Source organism: Macrobrachium rosenbergii, chromosome 29 (genome assembly GCF_040412425.1).
Source record: "Macrobrachium rosenbergii isolate ZJJX-2024 chromosome 29, ASM4041242v1, whole genome shotgun sequence".
Taxonomy (NCBI): domain Eukaryota; kingdom Metazoa; phylum Arthropoda; class Malacostraca; order Decapoda; family Palaemonidae; genus Macrobrachium; species Macrobrachium rosenbergii.
In genome coordinates, this window is record NC_089769.1 from 26,706,276 (window position 1) to 26,726,967 (window position 20,692).

At 38.6% G+C, this 20,692-nt stretch overlaps 1 protein-coding gene across 1 annotated transcript in view; it reads right to left on the minus strand.

Moving 5' to 3' along the window:
- Positions 1 to 20,692, minus strand: part of LOC136854441 (DE-cadherin-like) — a 164,846-nt gene that overhangs the window by 56,042 nt on the left and 88,112 nt on the right. The window contains 4 exon segments of the mRNA XM_067130734.1: positions 12,511 to 12,703; positions 14,131 to 14,303; positions 14,984 to 15,133; positions 15,269 to 15,391. Of these exon segments, the coding sequence (XP_066986835.1) occupies positions 12,511 to 12,703; positions 14,131 to 14,303; positions 14,984 to 15,133; positions 15,269 to 15,391 (639 nt within the window).

Sequence of the window (20,692 nt, forward strand, 5' to 3'; positions counted from 1 at the left end):
AAGTAAGCCAAGGGGAGTGGGCCGTAGTCTGGGATATAGGCTGGTTTTAATCTGTTGGTGAAGACCCAGGTGATTTTCCCATCCACCATCAGCTGATACGCTTTCTCTCTATATTGTAGTATGCTGTGCGGTCCTGGGTAGGTTGGAGAGAGGGGGCTTGTATGCGTCTATTCTTATGAGCGTATGCTTGGATGTTTTAAGGTCTTTAGGGATGTATTCTTTTCTTGCTACGTTGTATGTTGTCTTCGCCAGCATGATGTTTTCCAATGCTCTATGTATGTCTGGAAGAGTCGTGGGCTCTGTTGTGTCTTGAAAAAGTCTACTGATATTGTCAATGCTTGGCCGTAGAGTGCTTCTGCCGGCGATGCATTGAATGCTGTGTGTGAGGTTGTTCTTAATCCAAGCAAGACCCATGGTAATTCCTTTCTCCAACTCCCACCTTGACATCTGGTGGTGAGTGCTGATTTGTGGGAGTGGTGCAGCCACTCCAATATTCCGTTCACCTCTGGGTTGTATGCTGTTGTGTGAATAAGTTTTGTTCCAAGGCTGGTGGTGAGGGAGCTTCATAAGGTGGAGGTGAAGTTAGTCCCTCTGTTGTGGAGGTGAAGTTAGTCCCTCTGTTGCTTGTGATGTACTGTGGTACTCTGTGCATGCTGACCCAGTCTATTAGTGCTTTAGCACAACTCTCTGATGTCTGCTGCCTTATTGATATTGCTTCTGGCATCTGGTGTTCCTGTCGATGATTGTGAAGAGATACCTGTACCCCTCAGAGCTGGCACAGGGATCTACGATGTCGACCTTGATGTAGGCCAGTCATTGCTGTGTTGTCTGGAATTCTCCTATCCCCTTCTCTTTGTGCTTTCTTAATTTTTATGTTTGGCATGGGAAGCCTTCTCTTGCACACTTTTTGATGTCTGCTTTCATTCTCCACCAGATGTACTGTTTTGACAAGGTACGGGAGGTGGACCTGCCTGATAGGTGGGACAGGTTGTGAGCGAGGTTGAAGGCTTCCTTTCTCAACCCTAATGGTAGGTATGGGCGAGGGCATCCCGTACTCATCTCGCAGGTGATGGTCGTCTCTCCATCGTTGATGGACAGGTCACTCCATGTAAGGGTGGGGTTCTCCCGCCAAAGTCACTGTAGGTCCACGTCATCCTTCTGAGCCGAAGCTATTTCGGGATATGATATCTCGATCTGGATAGTGTTGGAAAGAGTCCTTTAAGTATCTGATGGTGCAAGAATGTTTCGCTATTGATGATAGGAGACGGTGCTATCTTGCTGACCACCTGTCTCTGCTTTTGGTGAAGGCATGTACTAATGGTTGGTTGTCCGTCTGCACCACAAATTGTCGGTGTTTTAGTATGTGTCGGAAGTGGCGGATGGCTCTGTGGATTGCCAGTAACTCTTGTTCTAACGTGGAGTACTTTTGTTCTGCTGGTAATAACTTCTTGCTGAAGAATGCCAACAGGTGACGACCATTGTCTGTGTCTTTTTTGAGTACCACACCCTTGCTGTGCTACTTGTGTCTGTCGTTAGAGGGAGGGACCTATGGGGTAAAGGAAAGATTGATGTGGCAGCAGAGGTGATTGCTTTTTTAGCTAGTGTGAAGGCTTTGTCGTGTTTTTCATACCAACATAGTTTTTTAGGTTATCCTTTTAAACATTCATATATTGGGGCCATTATTTCAGAAAGATTAGGTATGAAATGATGGTAATAGTTAATCATTCCTGTGAATTCTTGGACTGCTTTGATTGCTGTTGGTTTTGGGAAATCGGTGATTACTTGGACCTTCGTCGGGAGGGGCTTGACACCGATATTGTGGCAGAGGAATTCCACTACTGGTTTTGCCCATTCACATCTGTCTTTTTGGACTATAAGACAGTTTTCTTTAAACATTTGCAGGACCAACCTGACGTCTCTCATGTGTTGTTTGATGTTGGGCTGAATATCAGTATATCGTCGACGCAGACGACGCAGAAGGGTAGGTTGCCCAGGATTTCATCCATCAGACTTTGGAAGGTCACACCTGAGTTCTGAAGGCTGAAGTAGCTGTAGTTGAAGGTGTATGTGCTGAAGGGGGTGATAACGGTTGTTTTTCTATGTCCTCCTTTGTGACAGGGACTTAGAAGTATCCCTTCAACAGGTTGATCTTTGTAAATATTTTGCTACCCTCCATCTGGTTGGTTATATTGGTGATATTTGGCAGTGGTTACCTGTCAAGTACTGTCTTGTTGTTGAGTCTCTGGTAGTCACTGCAGGGTCACCATGTACTGTCAGGTTTTGGATACCATGTGTAGAAGAGATGCCCAGGGGCTTGGAGGCTTTTTGGCATATCCATGCCTGTTCCATGTCCTGGAAGGCTTGTTTGGTGTGGGCGAGTTTTTCTCGGGCCAAAAGTCTAAAACGGGCATGCACTGGGGGACCTTCAGTGACTATGTGGTGCTGGATGTGGAGCCTTGCAGGTTTGGTCAGGCCATGCTGCAGGTTGTCCTCAAACACCTCTGGGAATTCTTGTAGGAGGTGACTTATTTCCGGTGCTGGAGTCGGTGTGAGTGGGGCTACGGGTATGGGTCATGTGATCAGCTGCTGTTTTGCTATGTCTACCAGCATGTTGTGGGGTTTTAGGAAGTCTGCTCCTGAAGGTGCGATTGTTATGTTTGCTGTGATGAATGTCCAGCTGTACTGCTTCCTGCCAAACAGCACTTTCCTGGGCGCTGGACTGAGGGGTGTGTGTGGGTTGACTGGCATGAATGATTTGAATGTAACTGTGTTGACCAGGAACCCGTATTTGATGTTTCGTCTACAATGAAAAACACGTTGAGTCTTTTTGCCTGTACCTGGAAGAAAGACAACAGAAAGTAGGTTCAGTGTCTCTTACATGGCAACCAGTCTGCCTACCGCTGATGTATATTTTGTTGGGTCGCTGCTGCGACTTTTGCATGTTTTTTGACATGTGGCAATCATTTTCACATTTTTGGGCTTCACTCCTGATCCTCCAGAGGTAGAAACAAATGCCCTTGGGATGTTCTTCTGTTTTGGCCTTGTATTTTGGTCTGTTTTTCCACCTGGAGCTCTGGTAGTGGTATGGCGGTGGCAGGGCCCCCTGGATTGCTGTCCATCTGTGTCAGTCTGCTGCTGTGGCTGACTGGTGGCTGTCGTTATGGTTGGTTGTGTAAGCTCCGTTGACTTGTGGGCCAGGGGATGGCGTCAATTGTCTCCGGGAAATCACTGAAGTCCATGTCTGATGTGCTGGGAATGGCCGCAACTGTTTGGTGGGACAATTTTGTAGGTAGGGCCTCTCTCACAAGGTCCAATGTGGTGTCTGGGCGACCGTCTGTGGTGGGGATCTTAATCAGCCACTGCAGTTGCTGGTAGATGTGGGATGGCCAGTGGTCTCCCATTTCTGCCCCTACATTGTCTAGGAATTTCCTAGCTCTGAGGGCAGGCGGCATGCTGAAGGACCACCTTAGTTGGGCCTTCAGTGTTTTGTAAGTGACAGTCGTCTTTTGTTCAGTGAGCCATTCTGCGATCTGCTTGAAAATGTTGTCTGGCAGGAACTTGAGGACGGCGTCAGCTTTGCAGGATGAATAGGAGATCTTCTTTGACCTGAAGATGGTCTCTGCTCTGAAGAACCAGGCCTCTGGGTTGTGGGTTGTGAAGGGCGGTAGGCGGAAGTTTGCTGCTGCATTGTTATCATTGGATGAGCCGGTGCTGGTGGTGGTGGAGTCGGTCATCTTCGGGGTCACCAGTATAATGAGGCACGAGTAAGAGACAAGTTCAAGGTATTCTAATTCATTGATGCAAAACGTCTGACAGGTCAAGAATTCTTGCAAGAGGAAAAGTAGAATGTGACATTAGGGGAAAACAGAGGGACGAATATATACAGTCAGATGTGTTTTCTCACACCTGAAGAATGGTTAACAATTCTATATACAAATTAGGAAGAGGTTTAAAATATATAGGTTAAGAAAGCTTGCAATGCCTTACGTACATTAGTAATAATTATAGTTTTGACAAGGACATAAAGTATCTTCTGAAAAATACATAAAAAATTGCTTGAATCAGGAGCACTGAATCTGTGTTTCCTGAGAGTCTTGGTGCGTCATGTATGTTTTGTTTTGAAGCGAGATGGCCTGGGGGTCCCGCCGACAGCCCAGGACCTCACAGTCTTACCATAAAAGTGACAGTAACTGCAGTTTTTTTCTCATGTCACCTTGATATGGTTGTCTGAGCTTGGATGTTGAAATAACTGCCATTTTTTTCTGACCTCACTTTCATGCAGTAGTCTGTGCATGAATGTAGCAGTAACTGCAGTTTTTATTTTTACCTTACCTTCATACAGCAGTCTCAGCATGGATGTAGCAGTAACTACATTTTTTATGATGTAATTTTCTTACAGCAGTCTGAGTATGAATGTGGCAGTAACAGCATGTCTTATGATGTTACTTCATAGAACAGTCTGAGTATAAATGTGTCATTAACTGCAGTTTTTCTTCTGATGTCACCTTCATTTGGCAGTCTGAGCATGGATGTGGTAGTAACTGCAGTTTTTTTTCTGATGTCACCTTCATGAGGAAGTCTGAGCTTAAATGTGGCAGTAACTGCAGTTTTTTTCTGATGTCACCGTCACACAGCAGTTTGAGCATGAATAAGGCAGTATCTGCAGTTTTTTTCTAATGTTACTGCACGTTTGTGGCAAAAGCTACAGTATCCTTCATATGGTAGCCTGACAATGAATGTGGCAGTAACTACCTTTTTTTTCCCTGATGTCACATTCATTCGGGAGTCTGGATATGAATATCGTAGCAAATGTAGTTTTTTTCTTATGTCATCTTCATATGGCAGTCTGAGCCTGAATATGGCAGCAACTGTAATTTTTTTTCAGATATCACTACACGAATGTGGTAGTAACTGCAGATTTTTTCTGATGTCACCAACATACTGCAGTCTGAGCATGAATAAGGAAGCAACTGCAGTTTTTTTCTGTTGTCAACTTCATACTGCAGTTCGCGCGTGAATAAGGAAGCAACTACAGTTTTTTCTCTTGTCAACTTCATACAGCAGTCTGAGCATGAATAAGGTAGTAATTGCAGTTTTTCTTTTATGTCACCTTCATACGGTAGTCTGAGCAGGGATGTGGCAGTATCTGCAATTTTTTTCTTACGTCACTGTCATACAGCAGTATGTGGAAGGATTTGGCAGTAACTACAGGTTTTTGCTTATGTCTCTTTCATATGGCAGTCTGAGCATGAATGTGACAGTAACTGCAGTTTTTATGATGTTACCTCCATATGGCAGTCTTAGCATAAATGTGATTGTAACTGCAGTTTTTTACTTAATGAATGTGGCAGAAACCTCATTCTTTTTCTGATGTCACCTTCCTAGAGCAGTCTCAGCATGAATGTGGCAGTAACTGCACTTTTTTCTGATGTCACCCCCTAATGGCAGCCAGATCATGGATTTGGCAGTAAATGCACTTTTTTTTATCATGTTACCTTCAACGGGCAGTCTGAACATGAATGTGGCAGTAACTGCAGTTTCTTTTCTGATGTCACCGCATGACATGGCATTAACTACATTTTTTAAGTCATCTTCATAAGGCAGTCTGAGCATGCATGAAGCAATAACTGCAGTTTTTTTTCTAATGTCACTGCAAGTGTGCGTCAGTAACTGCAGTTTTTTTCTGATACCACCTTCATATTGTCGTCTGAGTATGAATGTGGCAGCAATTTCAAATGCTTTTCTTATGTCTTCTTCATACGGCAGACTGAATATGAGTGTGGCAGTAACTGCATTTTTTTTTTTCTGATGTCACCGCAAGAACAGTGCAGTAACTGCAGGTTTTTTCTGATGTCATCTACATTCGTCAGTCTGAGTACGAATGTGTAATAAACTAAATTTTTTCTGATGCCATCTTCATATGGCAGCCTGAATATGAATGTAGCAGTAACTGCATTTTTTATGCTATTTTCATCCAGCAATCTGAGAAGGGATATGGTAGTAACTACAGTTTTTTTCTGATGTCTACAATCATGAGGCTTTTAATGTTAATTCACTTTCAAACGGTAGTCTGACCATGAATGTGGCAGTAACAGCCTTTTTTTGTCACCTTCATACAGCAGCCTCAGCATAAATGTAACAATAACTGTATTTTTTTCTGATGTCACTTACATATGGCAATCTGAGCATGAATGTGGCATTAACTATACTGTTTTCTGATGTCACCTTCCTATGGCAGTCTTAGCATGAATGTGGTAGTAACTACATTTTTTTCTGATGTCAGCTTCATTTAGGAAGTATGGGCTTGAGTGTGGCAGTAACTGCACTTTTTTTGTCACCTTCATATGGCAGTCTGAGCTTGAATTTGCCAGTAACCGCATTTTTTAAAATTTCACCTTCACACAGCAGTCTGCGCATGAAAATGGCAGTAACTGCAGTTTTTTCTCTTATGTCACCTCCATACTGCAGTCTGAGCGTGACTGTGGCAGTAACTGCAGCTTCTTACTGATGTCCCCATATGAATGTGGCAGTAAATACATATTTTTTGATGTCACCTTCATATGGTACTCTGAGCATGAATAAGGCAGTAATTGCAATTTTTTTTCTAGTGTCAATGCATATGTGTTGCAGTAACTGCAGTTTTTTCTGATGTCTATCTTCATATGGCAGTCTACGCATAAATGTGGCAATAACTGCTTTTCTTTTTTTCTGATGTCGCCTTCATATGGCAATATGAGCATGAATACGTCAGTAACTGCAGTTTATGTCTGATATCACCATACGGTTGTCTGAGAGTGAATATTTTATTAACTTCAGTTTTTTCAGATGTTACCTTTATATGGCAGTCTGGTCATGACTGTGGCAGTAACTGTAGTATTTTTTCTGATGTCACCATCATACGGTAGTCTGAACAAGAATTTGGAAGTACCAGTAGTACTTTTTCTGATATCACTTTCATATGGCAGTCTGAGCATGATTGTGGCAGTAACTAGTTTTTTTCTAGTGTTACCATCATACGTCACTCTGATCATGAATGTTGCAGTAATTGCAGTTTTTTTTTCTGATTTCACTGCATGAATGAGGTAGTAACTTCAGTTTTCATGTCAATTGCTACGTCAGTCTGAGCATGAATATTACAGTAACTATTTTTTCTTCTGATGTCCCTGCATAAATGTAGTGGTAATTGCATTTTTTCTGGTGACACCTTCAAACGACAGTCTGAGCATGTTGACACCTTCAAACGACAGTCTGAGCATGTCACAGTAACTGCTGTTATTTTTATGATTTGACCAGCCGTATGGCAGTCTGAGCATGAATTTAGTAGTGACTGTAGTTTTTTCTGATTTCACCTTCATAAGGCAGACTGAGCATGAATCTGGCTGTAACTGATGACACCTTCATGCAGTAATCTGAGCATGAAAATAGCATGAACTGAAGTTATTTTTTTTCTGATATGACCAGTCATATATCAGTTTGGGCACGAATGTGGAAGTTATTGCAGTTTTCTGATGTTACCCTCCTAAGGCAGCCTTAGTATGAATACAGCTGTAACTGCATATTTTTTTTTATGTCACCGTCATACGGTAGTCTGAGCAAAAATTTGGCAGTAATTGTAGCTTTCATTTGGTAGTCTGAGCATGATTGTGTGAGTAACTGCAGTTTTTTTCTGATGTCATCTTCATATGGTAGCCTAAGCATGAAAATGTCAGACACTGCAGATTTTTCTCTGACATCATATTCATATGGCAACATGAGCATGAATGCGGAAATAACTGCATTTAATTTTCCTGTCACCTTCATATGGGAGTTTGAGTATGAATATATCAGTAACTGCATTTTTTATGTCATCTTTATCCTGAAGTCTGAGTATAAATGTGGCAGTAACTGCCAGTTTTTTTTGTCTGATGTCACCTACATATTACAGTCTGAGCATGAATGTTGTCAGTAACTGAATTCTTTTATCTGATGTCAGCTCCACATGGTAGTCTGAGCACGAATGTGCATTTTTTGGTGCCACCATAATACAGCAATTTGTGCATGAATGTGGCAGTAACTGCAGTTTTTTATGTCACTTTCATATGGTAGTCTGAGCATGAATGCGGGTTTAACTGCAGTTTTTTTTATGTCACTTTCATGTGGTAGTCTGAGCATGAATGTAAGTGCAGTTTTTTTATGCCACTTTCATACAGTAGTCTGAGCATGAATGTGGGTTTAACTGCAGTTTTTTGTCACTTTCATATGGTAGTCTGAGCATGAATGTGGGTGTAACTGCAGTTTTTTTATGTCACTTTCATATGGTAGTCTGAGCATGAATGTGGGTTTAACTGCAGTTTTTTTATGTCACTTTCATATGGTAGTCTGACCATGAATGTGGGTGTAACTGCAGTTTTTTTTATGTTACTTTCATATGGCAGTCTGAGCATGAATGTGGGTGTAACTGCAGTTTTTTTTTATGTCACTTTCATATGGTAGTCTGAGCATGAATGTGGGTGTAACTGCAGTTTTTTTTATGTCACTTTCATATGGTAGTCTGAGCATGAATGTGGGTGTAACTACAGTTTTTTTTATGTCACAATAACTGCGTGGTTTTTTCTCATGTTACCTACATATGACACTGAATACGAATGTGCCTGTAATTTAATTTATTTTCTGATGTCATCTTTGTACGGCAGGCTGAGCTTGTATGTGGCAGTAACTGCAGTATTTTATTGATGTATGCCTTCATACGGGGGTCTGAGCATAAATGTGGCAGTAACTGCTGTTTTTTTTTTTCTGATGTTACCTTCATATGGCCATGTGAGCATGAATGTGTCAGTAACTGCAGTTATTTTTTTTCTGATAATACCTTCAGACAGCGGTATGAGGATGAATGTTTCAGTAACTGCAATTTTTAGTTTTCAGAAAAGAAAACTATTGTGCTGGCTTCGTCTGTCCGTCCTCACTTTTTCTGTCCGCTCTCAGATCTTAAAAACAACTGAGGCTAGAGGGCTGCAAATTGGTATGTTAATCATCCACTCTCCAAGCACCAAACAAACCAAATTACAGTCCTCTAGCCTCAGTAGTTTTTATTTTATTTAAGGTTCAAGTTAGTCATAATCGTGCACCTGGCAACAATATAGGCCAGGCAACCACCGGGCCGTGGTGTAAGTTTCTTACATCAAACTGAGACCACTGAAAGATAGATCTATTTTAAATTCAATTCCGGGAAATTGTAAAGTATGCAATTGATATCTCCGATAAAAGATATATTAAGGTATACATCATTACGAAGATCTTGGATCATTCTGTCTGTCCATCTTTTATCTTATTTTATTTTGATCATGCGCAACATTAATACACAAGCATCTTGCCTTTTTTTTCTTTTAAATTGGTGTTGGCCTACATAACTAATTCCACAGACCACATTAATTGAAATGAAGCATATAGACTTATGCAGCCAGCTCCGATATTAGGGTATGAATTCATCATAATCCGGCATGTCAAATGTTGATATCATTGTGAGATGAGGCCTGCATATGAAATTCTTATATTTGGAGGCAATGCAGGGGATAGGCCTACACATCAAATTCTTATATTTTGAATCAATGACAGGCATTGGCCTGCGCGTCAATTTCTTATTTCAAATAGTTTTCCACTCGTATCTGTTGGAAATAGAGTAGCTTTTAATTAATATAGTAGCTCCGACCCCGCGATATATAATGTATATGCATACGGTAAAATGTACACGTATAAGCATGTGCATATACACATACATGTGTACACGCTTCGATGCCCATGGTAAATATAAAGCCACTTATACCACAGAGAATTAAAGTAAAATTTGTGGGCGTGTAGCATGTAGACCAATCACAGGGCTGTCTCAGCCTTACACACAACTATGGAACTGCTCGCACTGAATTATATTGAAAATAATATATATACAAAAGGGATAACAAATTATATTACTGTGATGAGTAAACATAAGGCTACAGTAGCATTTCTATGAAAATGAAGGCTATGACAGGAAGGCATCATAAGATACTTCACGAAAAAGAAAAAAAAAAAAAAACTGATAGCTGAAAAAGTTATGTATGAGATGATCCAAACCAGTCTGAGAGTAGCACGTGATTCATTGACTTTTGGGGGCATTCTTGTAGATTACCCTGTTGGACAAAAGGATACATAAGGGTCAGTAAATTATCTCTCTCTCTCTCTCTCTCTCTGTATTGTTAGGAGAATATTCAGCGTAGACTATATTCATAAAGATCTCGATTACTTTTAATTAAAACAAATGACTAAATTTCATTTAACAATTGTAGGCAGATAATTCTTTATACTAGTATTTTATGAATAGGTCTATGTTTAATCTGCAATGTTAGGTTACCATATGAAAAATTTTCGAAGACACTACAACCGCCATAACAGCAACAACAAAAACTAGAATAACCACAACAAGAACCACAATAAAACGGCTGAATATAAGATAGGCCTATAATCCAAACGTCATAACTGTGTAAAGCGACAATAAGACATAGAACATTATAAGTCGACGTCATTTTTTATGATCCTGTTATTTCGAGAGGAGATAATGCCCTTAAGAAAATTCTCAGCAAATTATATCCAATATGACTCGTATAGTCTATCATACTATAACTTTACGTTAAACAAAGGCATATTGCAATGAAATCGATTTTATGACTATTAATATGTAGTAAAATTTCCTAAAATCAGTACGAAATACCAATCTGCAAAGCTCTGAGAGAGTCTTTGTGTTTAAGTTTAGATTGGCGAACACGCTTGACATTATCGGACGGTAATTATCATTGTCCTGTAATTCAAGTGCACCGATTCGAACGCAAGACATTCTCTGCGTAACCTCCGTATTCAGGTGAACCTCATTTACGAAAAACAACATTGCAGTATCACGGAACACTCCTAACTTCATTCATATTTTCCTTTTTTTTACCGTTTTTAGGGAGATGTGTATTATGATTTTATTTCAGGGGATAATATAACGTCTCCTTTTGATAATCAGCAGGGCGTATTTTAGTTCGGTAAAACAACCTTTGCAAAATTAATGAAGATGAAAAGAACCACAGATTAACCAATTTTTCGAAACCATTGCCAACCAATCCGCTTCAAGGGATGGTCGTGACGTAAGCAGTGGGTGGGGCTTAGCTGCAAAGAGCGGTGGATTTTGCTATATACTATGCACAGAAAACTCGATTGCGCCGAAGAAAATTTTTTGACTTGTTTTCCGATGTCACCGTCATACAGCAGTCTGATCACGAATGCGGCAGTAACTGCAACTTTTTCTGATTTCACTGCACGAATGTGGTAGTAACCGCAGGTCTCATTATGTCAACTACATACGGAAGCTTGAGTATGAATGTTGCAGTAACTGTAGTTTGTTTCTGAAGTCACAACGTAACTGTGACAGTAACTGCACTTTTTTCCGATGACACCTTCATACGGCAGTCTGAGCGAGAATGTCGCAGTAACTGCAGTTATTTGTCTGGTTTGACTAGTTATATGGTAGTCTGAGGAAAATTTGGCAGTAACTGTAGTTTTTTTTCTAATGTCACCTCCACACAGCGTTCTGAGCATAAGTGCAGTCTTTTTTTTTGTGACACCATCACACAGTAATCCGAGCATGAAAATAGCAGTAACTGAAGTTTTTTTCTGAAGTGACCAGTCATATATGAGGCTCGGAATGAATGTGGTAGTACTTACAGTTTTTCTGGTGTTACCTTCCTATATCAGTCTGAGCATGAATATGGCAGTAACTGCAGTTTTTTTTTTCCGATGTCACCTATTTTCAGAGTGAATGGAATATCGTTACATAAATGATACAGGTAATATACATAATCCCTAAGCACTAACAATTCTACTCAGCTTCTCTTTAAATAATTGCATTATGCATTAATAAGTAAATAAGCGTAGTATTTCTCAATACATTCTTTACCATCGTAAAATTACCGTGAAATGATATGAAGAACCGTCTATTTTGATGGTTCATTGCACTTTTGTCATTTTTTTTATAGCCGTATAGTATGGTATTCAAAAATCAAGCCCCTGAAAAAAAAGACAGAATAATGATGCATACGATAAGATGGTTCAGTTACTAATTTGATCAAAAGCATCTTTGCTTATCAGTGTTCATAACTTTCAAGCCTGACATACGAAAGTTAGCAATCACTCCTCGCATGTTTCCAATCACTAAGACCTTATAAGCGCCTTTTTATGATATTTTAAGTTTAAGTTTGATTCCCAGTATCAAAAATGATATTCACTACATTACAGAATCAGTTTAATTTCCTATTGTATATCCCATAAACTCAATCATTTAGGAGTCCAAGAAAGATGATACCGATTTCATAGACATAACAGATCCGAGAAATAAATAAAATAATAAATAGTAAACGCCGGGTCCAGTATCATATTTGAGTAGGGGATACTCAATGAATTAACTGAAAGTTTCGATAAAATAAATGTACCTTATGTAGAAAATAGGCACAATCGTAACATTACCTGGTAATTGTAGACCTTAATCTTGCTCTTCCCGTCGGACATCGGGGAGTCGTTCTCGTCCCCGACCTCCAGGGTGAAGAGGCGGATGCCCCTTCGCCCCGTCTGGTCTTGGGTCACGAAGGGCAGGGGGTACACCTTCTGCTCCTCTCGGTCCAGCGACACTGTGGGGTTCAGACGGTAGGTTGACCTTAATCTGAAAGCGAAAAGGTAAACGGATGATTGACAGGAGTATACTAATAGCAAGGAGCTCTCTCTCTCTCTCTCTCTCTCTCTCTCTCTCTCAGGTAAACATCATTGTGTCTCCATTTCCACGACTATAAAAATTATTCTTCTTCTTGAATTTGTAACTATGGTGAGAAGACAACTCGAATGGAGCAGATGTAAAGAAAGTAAGGGTATAATCGGAAGAAGGTAAACTAAAAAATAGAGAAAATACAAATGTGGATGGAGAGAAAGCAGACCTACCTTTTAAAAGTAGAAAGAGTGATAGAGTCGGGGAACACAGAGTGAGGCAAAGAGTTCCATTGTCTGAAGGAAGAGATAGGTATTAACTTACTAGTCTTGTCACTGCAAGACGCAAGCAAGAAGTAGCGGATAAAGTGCACAAAACCATACTTGAGGATTCGGTCCTTGCAAAACCTACTGCTTGTGATGCAAGCCAGGAAATATTTTCCCATGTTCCGTATTCAACTCAAGTGCAATTGGATCACTGGTAATACATAACCGTGAGATGGATGAGTCAAGTAAAATGAGTTTGGCATACAGGTCTCAAATAATTGTGGATCAGGCTTTTCTGATACAAATGAAAAATGATAGGAAATGGATTGCAAGATGATTGCTTAGTAGTGCGTCAGCACTGCAGAAAACCGTCATAAACAGATGTTGGCAACTTTTTGCATTTGCCAATTATTCGCTCCCCACTTACGGTCGTCGATTTGTCACTCTGTAAGTGATATAAGATAAGTTGCCGACGTTTCTTGATGACATGTTTTACTGTCGTGTGTACGCACCCTAACATTTACAAGCTAGGCATTCAAGAGCAAATAGGAATCGACTCCAGTTAAGGTATATCCACACCGCTTGCTTGGATTCAAAAAGCCTCTGAAGTAAAATGGAATGCAAATCTGTCAACACTCTTGGCATTTGCCTTTACCTTTTTTGCCCATTCAACTATAACCACATCTTTTTACTTTAGTTAATGTTTCAAACATACAATATCAAATAAAACGAAAAATATCATGATTTCACATAATGATATGTTAAAGACATAACAGTATCTGCTGAACATTTTGAGTCTTATTCACCAAAAAGGGTTCCACTAGAATTATGTCTACCAGATGAAATAAAGACCCGACAGGTACTGAATTAAGGTTATTGATTACCAATAACAACATTAGTAAAAAAAAAAAGTCATTAATGGCTTTGCTAGTAGATGGCTGCCACGAAACATAGAGCACAGGGAGGTTGTATGTTTCAGGGGGTTCCATTGAGTGTTTGACTTCAAATTTTGGAAAGTGTGACAACAAAGAGTGAAAATCGTTCGGTGTAGGCTTAATTATCAAGTAAACTTCAGCCTGGTGCTTCATCGACGTAGAAAAAGACAATCAAGAGAGAACTCACCCATTGATCGGATGGAGATTGAACTTCTTGAGCCAAGCATCGGGAGTCCCAGGGTCAAACTCCATGGTGCAAGGACACCCATTTTCACCACCGTCCAGATCGTCTAGTTTTATTATGATAGGTTTCACATCTTCTGGGCTCATGTTCTCCATGATTTTGGCGTAACTGTTTTCCTGCAAAAGACCGATTAAAGCATGTTTAATACATACATTTTCTCTTAAGGCTATTGGGCTTCTTTTTGGCTTGTTTTTATGGTATATTATTTCTCACTAGAAAGTGTTTTGCAGTTTGTTAGATCACAGCAAAATGATTTTATTCAGAAAGGTAATTCTGAAGATTTCATTTTCCTTCAAAGGGGATGAATGTTCAGATATCTTTTATTCTTTGCCATAATTTCCTTGGAGAAATGCAATCATGATTCAGTGTATTATCTCCGAGTAGTTTAAAATAAAGAAAAAGAGAGAGAGAGAGAGAGAGAGAGAGAGAGAGAGAGAGAGAGAGAGAGAGAGAGAGAGAGAGAGAGAGAGAGAGGCTACTATCATGCTGATATAATACGTTTAAGTCAAAACAAATGAATCTTAACATGACGTATGATACATTGACAGGTGCAATATGAAGAACTGAGAGCATACCGTTCATTGTTAAATGTCTTCATTAAGTGGAAACGCATGATTTGATCACTAAATCTTGGGACTGAAAGTAAGTTTTACACACGTGATGAAGGTGATGAAAAAACTTTCAAAAGATATGACTGAGCTTACCAGACGAGGCGCTATGTTGATTAAGAACAGCGAGGAACAGCTGAAAAGGCTGGGAAAGAAAGCATGAAAGCCATTTTTCTGAGTTCACTTACCGGTCGGTGAATATGGGGGTGATTATCGTTAAGGTCTCGGATGATTACGTGGACGGTGGCGGGGTCAGCATCGTGACCCCTACCCCCTTCGTCGTTTGCCCTCGGGTACAAGGTCATTATGCCCTTCTTAGCAGACTCGCGATCCAGGCACTGAGGACGTACAAATATTGTTTGCTGATATACCCTGTTGTTACATCTACTACGGAGATCTTATTCATTTTTATTCAGGTCGTAAGATTGTCGGCAGACAAATAGGATAAAGTACACTAAAAGCAAACTACTCACCCCTTTTGTTGACAGGGCCCCGGTCTTGCTGTCTATGGTGAAGTTGCGTAACTCGACAGTAGACAGATAATATAGAATATTTTGGTCGACTGTGTGCGGCAGGTCTGGATCTAAGGCTGACACCTATTAGAATCGTATAGGATGTGGTGTAACAATGCAATAAGAGAAATCACATATAAAAACAACTCATGAAAAAAAACATCCAACCAGTTTCTGCCCGAAGTTCCGGTTTTAGTGCAGATTACCTTTGCAAATTTGCATAGCATTTAACTCAAAAAACTTCATTTTCAGAAACAATAAACCAGCAAGCACCTAAATTCAAATCGAGCCAACAGTTAAGAGTAATTATTATTATTATTATTATTATTATTATTATTATTATTATTATTATTATTATGCCCACCTTATGTGTACGAGAGAGAAAGGCCAATAAGTTGATCAACTATAGAATGCTAATATAAAAAGATATGGCACAAGAAAGATGGAAATAATGCGAAATTTCAGCTATAAAAGATAAATGAGAACTAATTCAGGTTAATCAAGGATGTGTAGCATGGTACTTTCAGCAGTGTTGCAAATTTTCTTAAAATTGTTTCCTACGTCGTTTGTATTTTTTTTTAGTTTATTCAGAGTTTCTATATTACTTTTCCGCATTAGGTTGCTTATCTTATTGGGTTCCTTGGGCTTGTAGTAACCGGCTTTTCTAGCTGGCGTTGTAGCTCGGATAATAATAATAATAATAATAATAATAATAATAATAATAATAATAATAATAATAATAATAATAGTAGTAGTTTATTTAGTTAAATGAATGAGAGGCCTGTAGTACTTGTAAAGTATTACAAGGCTACCTCACCAAAAGAGGTGAAGATTAAACCGGAAAATAAGGGTAACGAGAACAAGAGAACAAAACATAAAGGGTAACGAGAGCTTTGGAAATGGGCCAAACAGAAAATTTTCCAGCCATGGTTTAATCATAGGTACGATGGCTTAGAAAAGGAAACACTTCTTCGGGTGTTCACGTCTAAAAGATAAAGGCCCGAAACACTGCTGATATCCAGACAGAGCAATATTCCAACACTGGTACAGTAACAGAACCTGAAGCATATGACAGTAATACTCCTGAATCTATAGGACTGTGAAACCTGATGGCAATTATAAACAGACATGTCTTGAGAGAAATGACAAAAGTAATGTTCATGCAATAAGTAGTGCGATGAACTGATGACGGAAGTGTGATGCAGCAAAATAAGTAACTGTGTCTCATTCACCAGATTAACTCACCCACAAACACTTGTGTACCCTCTTTTGACCTGTATCTCTCCTCAGTTTCTCTGAGATTCTTCAGGGATGAGGTTGCTTGGCTTACACACTTTTTCCTAGACACTAGCTGAAGCTTATATCTCTATGCGGCTGGTTGGGCTGGTGGGTGGCAGGAAAATCTGGCGCATATTTGTTAACTTCCTCTTTTTTTTTAAACAATTATTTAACCATCTTACATAATTGAGTCAAATTGCAAGCATACCGGCCACGCCTGAATAGATACACAAATATATTTGTTATGAAAGTGTTCGTAAAAAATATGGACGGAAAAAATAAAACTCCGACTGGAAGTTTTATCAGTGATATATAAATAAATTACAGTCAAACACTCAAACGATTCTTGGTGTCTGACGAATATAACAAGATCACTTTCTCTAGTTTCCGCAAATCATATATACGAGTATATATATATATATATATATATATATATATATATATATATATATATATATATATATATATATATATATATATATATATATATATATATATATATATATATATATATATATCTATTTATATGTATATGTATACACATATACACATACAGTATATATATATGTATATATATGTATATATATATATATATATATGTATATATATATATATATATATGTATATATATATACATATATATATATATATATATATATATATATATATATATATATATATATATATATATATATATATATATATACTTCACTATTTTGCTAGCGCCGAACTCGGTAGTTCCCTTAACATTATTCTCTTTCTGAACTCATCTCTGTTTTCAGCTCAATTGCTTGCTGAACAAATAGCTTCTGGAGAGGGTCTCTGAAATTCCGTTCCTATCTCGCAAGCTTTTAGGCATAAGCTGAATTTCTTGATAAAACACCAATCCTTCCCAAATCAGGAACTCCTGTAGAAAGAGTTTCTTCACAAGTGCTGGTTCTCTCTGTCTGTCTCCTATGCCAGCGTACACTCTCAGACTTTTAAATATGCAAGGTTAATAACAATAAACATTTTCTTACTTGTCGGCTTTTCTATTCACACACGCATACACACAATAGACAAGGTTGTTAATCAATGAACTTTTTCTTTCAAGTAAGATTTTCTGTTCATACACGTACATTTAACACACATTTACATTCATATATATACATATAAATATATATATATATATATATATATATATATATATATATATATATATATATATATATATATATATATGTCAGTTAAATTACTTAATCAGGGAAAACAGACTGGGGAATATATTTTAATACATCAGAGGTAAACAGAAGGAAAGAACCTCTAGGCATAAAATTCCAGTGGTTGACCATATCCTAAGCGTAAGGATGGCGCTGGTGGCCTGGTGAGCATTTTGAAGCTTTCCAAGAGGAACAGGGAGACTCTCATTTACCATAACAGAGCACTGGCCAAAATAGTACCTACAGAAATACTGAACGAATAGGCAGCAGGAAAGAGATGATCTACAGCATAGCCAAGAACATTATTAGTTCGTTAGACAAATGATCTTTTACCTTTTATCGTGCCATAAAAGAGTCTTGAGCAGAGAAGGAATGGATAAATGGAAAAAGATACTATGAAGCTTTTCATCATTAGAATAATAGTACTTGATATTTCAGAAGCAAGTTTTTTTTGAACCATGGGATCTCTTCCCGACATGTTTGAACCAACTTGAGCAACAGATAGATTTTGACGGAAATGATAGATGGAAATGGATTTAAGCACAAAGAACACAAAAAGACAAGAAAAAAAAGGGATATAGATAGTTATGAGCTAATTTAGGAGCACTGAGGCTTAATAATTTATGGGATCTTTAATGAATCATATTATCAAAATCCAAACCGATAGAAGAAGAAGAGCGATTCAGGACTGAATGCAGAAGACAGAGTATAACTGGGCGGTGAAAGGGGAAAGATATTCCCGGACACTAAACATATTGGGGTTATGAACTTTAAAGGAGGGAGAGTCTTAAGACCATAATGCCTATTAGTTCCTTTTTGTAGACTTACAGTTAAATGACGAAAAACAGACCAAATATTAGTGGGATAACAAAAGGTTTGTATGTGCAAGTGACTACAAAAACACTACTGATTATATGAACAAAACTTGAGCGCAATACATTTGAGAAAATAAATGTTGGGAAGATATCGAAATACTGTAACAATATTAGAAGCTAAACAACATAACATTAGTTCAGAGAAGTGGATCAGTCGCCTTTCCTGTGACAGCCAGAATAAATATGTGAGTTGACAGCTAAGTAAAAAGAAAAATAACCCCAGATGAAAACTTTTTTTTTTGAAATATTTTAGCCTACCGCAATCGATCTTCAAGAAAGCAAGAACACTATAGAGACTTAATAAACGGGAGAGGGCGAAGTAGGAGAACCCGGAACAGTGGAATCACTTAGGGGCAAATTTGTTGACATCATGAGAGCAGAAAGAAAGGCATTTTCAGTAAATGGTCAAAAGACCACATTATGAGGTAAGGAAACCCGTATTTACTCTCATTGATTAGATTTTTGGTAAAGTAGATCATTTGCTGTTGGATCGTAGATCAAAATAGGTTTATTTTCAATGCAAGTAAACTTTATCTTGATCTTGTTAGGCAGGAATGACTGATGCACCTGCTCGCCTGCTCAGGTGTCCGAGGAGCAGCGGCAAGGTCATTCATCGCTGTCCAAACGTATTTGTAATAACCACAATAACCTCATAACTCCTCCATTTCTTCACACTCTTTATATACGCTTGTCATTATAAAGCCTGTGATCCAAGTGAAGAAAATAAATGAAACAATTCTAACGTACGTAGCAAGATTCGAACCCGGACCTGGTATATCAGATAGAGGTGGCATGAACCACTTGACCATGAAAGTGTTGTGAATTCAGACCAAGTAAGGACTAAAGGAAGGAATTGATTCTGAGTTTAAGCAAACAGAAAACCGCGCAGAGAAAGGTAAAAATCTTTAAAAGGAAAACAGAAATGAGTCCGGTGAAAACCTCAAATTTCAAAACACGTAGTCAGCTATCATACGAGGGAGGTCGGTGTTTAATACTATGGAAATGATGCACAACATGATAAAGCTCTGAAGAAATGTTAAAAAAAAAAAAAAAAAAAAAAAAAAATCGAAATATATATATATGATATAAATATATATATAAAATAAGAACCATTATTATTATATATTATTATTATTATTATTATTATTATTATTATTATTAACAAAATAAGAATATTATTATTATTATTATTATTCAGAAGATGAACCCTATTCTTATGGAACACGCCAACAGGGACCACTGACTTGAAATTCAAGCTTCCAAAGAATAAAGGACCTCTGGAACTGAGAAGTTCTACAGAGAGACGCATTTACTACATATTGGTGCTGCTGTTCAGCAAATCTGGCTGCTCTCAGTAGGAAAACGGGGTAAGGGATCAATTGAGAATGTGAAAGATCTGTTAAAATACAACTTATGAAAAAGTGACAACCAAGAATCATCCGTCGATGGTCCAAATCATAACTGCTAATATTAGGAAAGAGAAACTTACCACCAAGAACCACTCTGTCTCACAGAAATAAACTTCTGGCAGAAGCAGACATCCATACCGGGGAACAGTGTTCTAGTAAAGGAAGGACAAATGACCTAACCAAGTTGCAATGATTTTATCGCTGTTGTAAGATATGAGGCCTTCCGTACAATACCTTACTTTCGTGTGGCATTTGCTGACACTTTCACCAGATGTTTCTTCAAAGTCAGATGTGAGTCAAATGTTACACCTGGAATCGTTAAAGCTTCAGGTTTATTCAGCACAGTCCTATCGACTTGGAGAGGAGGGTTGGGTGGAAAGTCTGTACGTAAGCCACGTTTGGCAAAGGTGATGAAGTTACGGAAATAAAAACACGGAGAAGCTCACACCTAAAAAAAAAACGAAGCCAAATCTAAGAACATGGAACGCCGGAACAAAGAGAACTGGAAAAAATGAACAGCTTGAGTTAAGAGAAACAGAAACACGAACAAACAACCGTAGTACAACACTGTGATAGACACTGGAAGAATGCAAGGTAGTAAAGAACGGAGTGTTCAACAGAGAA